Genomic DNA, 3338 nt, shown 5'->3' on the forward strand with positions numbered 1-3338 from the left:
TCACAGAATATGATTGAACATTTACAAAACAGTTATACTATGAAAATTAAGTTAAATTACTGAAGGTCAAGTGTGATATTATTTCATTGAAATGAGATTTAGGAAGTGAAAAATACATAATTTGCATTGACAGCAAGAAGTTCAGTTTGTCTGATATGTAATTTTAAGAGAAATTTATGAAAGGTAACATTTCCATGTTATAAAAATAATGTGTATGTTTCAGTATGTTATGTATGTTAATGCTTATATTAAGCATTTCTTTAGGAATGTATAGTATCCTATGGAATTCTTATTGTATATATTTCTTTTTTGAAACACATTGAACGTTTAAATGAGTCCTCTTTATTATAAGTAAAAGTCTATTTTCTATTACGGAATAGGAGTACAGTAAATAATTTGTAGAGAGTGTTGAATAATTTGCTTTGATCTTGTAATCTTCAAGTGCACTAGAGAGTATGAGCACAAAGTTCTGGGAGCTCATTTCATCCCTGAAGATAATTAGTTGTGCATCTTAATTACATTACACCAGTTCTCTACAGTTTAGTTGGGTGTTTACAGATAAAATTTAATCAAATTTCAAATTAGACATCAGGACTGCATTGTTAATGCATATTTACAACTGTTTTGAACTACATCATAAGTCTTTCAGCATTCTACTAGTCTCACATCAGTCACCACAATTTGTCTTATTACTTTCACTCCTGATATAGAAGACTTTAGGGGTTATTTTTCAAATGAAATCCACAGAACTGTCTTCTATATACACGCTATGCCGACCAGGATATTTGCATATTGCTCTCTGGAGAGGTCCTTGCTTTGCTGTCCTGATATAAAAGGTCAACTGTTCTCTTGCCTTCACTTATCACTCTCCTTAGTTCATTCTTCAAAATGATGTGCCCTGCCCAGTCCCTGTTTCTGCTAATGCTCTGGATTCTAGGTAAGGATAGAATAAGATGCAGGAGAATGGGGATGGAGGGTGATCTCTGGCTCTTCATGTGTGCTGTACATGTGTGATGAGGGAAGTCATGTTCTCCAGGATTGGCATATGAGTATTAGTTACATGATAATGAGAAATTCTAGACAAGACAGGAAATGTGCTTTATCAGAATGAAGATTCTGATGTTGATTGGATAGGGTGGTATAGACTATGATCTTAACAACCTTCAACTCACTTGATTTGTGAAAAAGCATTTTAAATATTTTTAAATCACAAAATACAAGGATATTTTTTGAAATGAACTGCATGAAATAATTCACAAAGATTTCTCAGGAAAACTGCACATAACTTTGCACCATTCTAATTTCAGGAACCAATGGTGACATTGTGATGACCCAGACTCCACTCTCTTTGTCTGTTACTATTGGACAATCAGCCTCCATCTCTTGCCAGGCAAGTCAAAGCATCTTATACAGTGATGGAAAAACCTATTTGAACTGGTTTTTACAGAGGCCAGGCCAGTCTCCACAGAGATTACTCTATTTGGTGTCTAAACTGGATTCAGGAATCCCTGACAGGTTCAGTGGCAGTGGGTCAGGCACAGATTTCACACTCAAAATCAGCAGAGTGGAGGCTGAGGATTTGGGAGTTTATTACTGCATGCAAGCTTCATATATTCCTCCCACAGTGATACAGACCCTAACAAAAATCTCCTTGCTTGAGGCAGCCCAGCTGCTAATGTGCTTATTAACTGAAAAGGAGAGCACTGTGCATCTGTGTGAGAGGGATTGGCTGGGGAACTTGTGAAATTTTTTTAGCTGAAAGCTCTGCCTAGACTCAACTGACTGGGTGAGTAGTTTGACTAAACCTCAAATGTCACCAATTTCTTGTCCTTCTAGCTGTAATAGACATGATATTACCCCTTCTTCAGTAGAATGTCATCTCATTATTCTAGTTTACTATTGAAGATCCTAATAACAATATTTTTCATTTCACTTTATTGCTTCTTTTTAGTGATGCATATGTATTTATTAAATTCCAGTTCAACTTGTTAAATACTTAGATTTATATTCATATCTTCTTTCATTTTTCTAAGTAGACTTGAGAGCATTATTGTGAATATCTTTTAAAAGAATCATGTATATTTTATTTTCTATGGATATGTAGCCAAGTCGGTTTATTCATTTAGATTTAATTTCATTGCCCTTTAAATGCTTTTTATACTGATATTTCTTAATCGGGCATAATTGTTGGTTCTACAATTTTCATTGATATTTTTTGTAATGAGGGACTTTTTCCTAGAAATACGCCTGTGCCATAGCCTGGCTACTTTAAGTTGTACTTTGTTCACAGTATGTATAATGCTGCAGTCAATGTCATTCTTCTTTAACTGTAATCAGCATCATGAAATCCTGCAAGTGTCCCAGTGGCCTAAGCTTCAACATTTGGCAGGTTTCTACCTACTTGGATATGGGTTTTCTCAGTATCGTGTGTAACCTGCATTCCTGTGAAAGGAAATTTTAGGGTGGGACATCAGAGTGCCTATGGCCTGAGCAGATTACGTCACTTTTTCTCAGTCTGTGGATGATCCACATTCTTTTATCTTAGGCTGTGCAAGGAATCACATGTGGAAATGACACTTTGAGAAATGAAAGCACAATATGGTGCTTTCTATAAATAAATGAGAGTGAGAACTTTAGTAGCTTCCTACAGTGTCTGTGAGGGAAAATTCACCACCAACAAAGACTTCTGTGGCAGATGTGGGGACAGAAATAGGCCTCATTAGATGTTGGAGATCTCCAGCAACCATTGTAGATGTTCTCTCTGCTACCCTGAATCAAGAAATCTATCATCTATCTATCTATCTATCTATCTATCTATCTATCTATCATCTTCATCATCATCACCTACTTATATATCTTTTATATACCTTCTATCTATCTCTGTCTTTCTTTTTCTCTAGTCTCTCTGTCTTTTCACTCTGTCTCTCTAATGACAATTGCACACGTGTATAATATTTTACAATGTCTATCTCTTAGTTTCTTCCCACTCATGCTGAAATAGGCTCAAGCAATCTTTTTGTAACTCCAGAGGAAATCATGATCATGAACTGCAGAGCCAGTCAGGGAATGCCCTGGCACAAGCTGATATTGGTACCAGAAAAAAAAAAACTAACCAGGTTCCAAGTCTCCCAAACAATTTTGATTCCCAGACCATTTCTAGGTACCCTCTAGGCAGTGGAATAGGACCAGGGGCTGACAGATTTCACATTCACTATCTTTAGCCTACAGCTAAGATGTTGTAACTTACTACTGTCAATGAAGTAAAAGCTTAACTCTCACATTAATACAAACAATCTGGGACACAAAAGTGTGAAATTAAACTGCCACTGCTACCCCTT

The 3338-nt window shown here is 36.1% G+C and overlaps 1 gene segment (V, D, J or C); it reads left to right on the forward strand.

Moving 5' to 3' along the window:
• Positions 1–854: 854 nt before the first annotated feature.
• Positions 855–1744, forward strand: LOC119087709. The segment is given in 2 exon segments: positions 855–937; positions 1308–1744. Coding segments are annotated over 2 exon segments (486 nt in total).
• The last annotated feature ends 1594 nt before the right edge of the window (positions 1745–3338 follow it).

This window comes from Peromyscus leucopus, chromosome 3 (assembly GCF_004664715.2).
Source record: "Peromyscus leucopus breed LL Stock chromosome 3, UCI_PerLeu_2.1, whole genome shotgun sequence".
In the NCBI taxonomy this organism is placed as follows: domain Eukaryota; kingdom Metazoa; phylum Chordata; class Mammalia; order Rodentia; family Cricetidae; genus Peromyscus; species Peromyscus leucopus.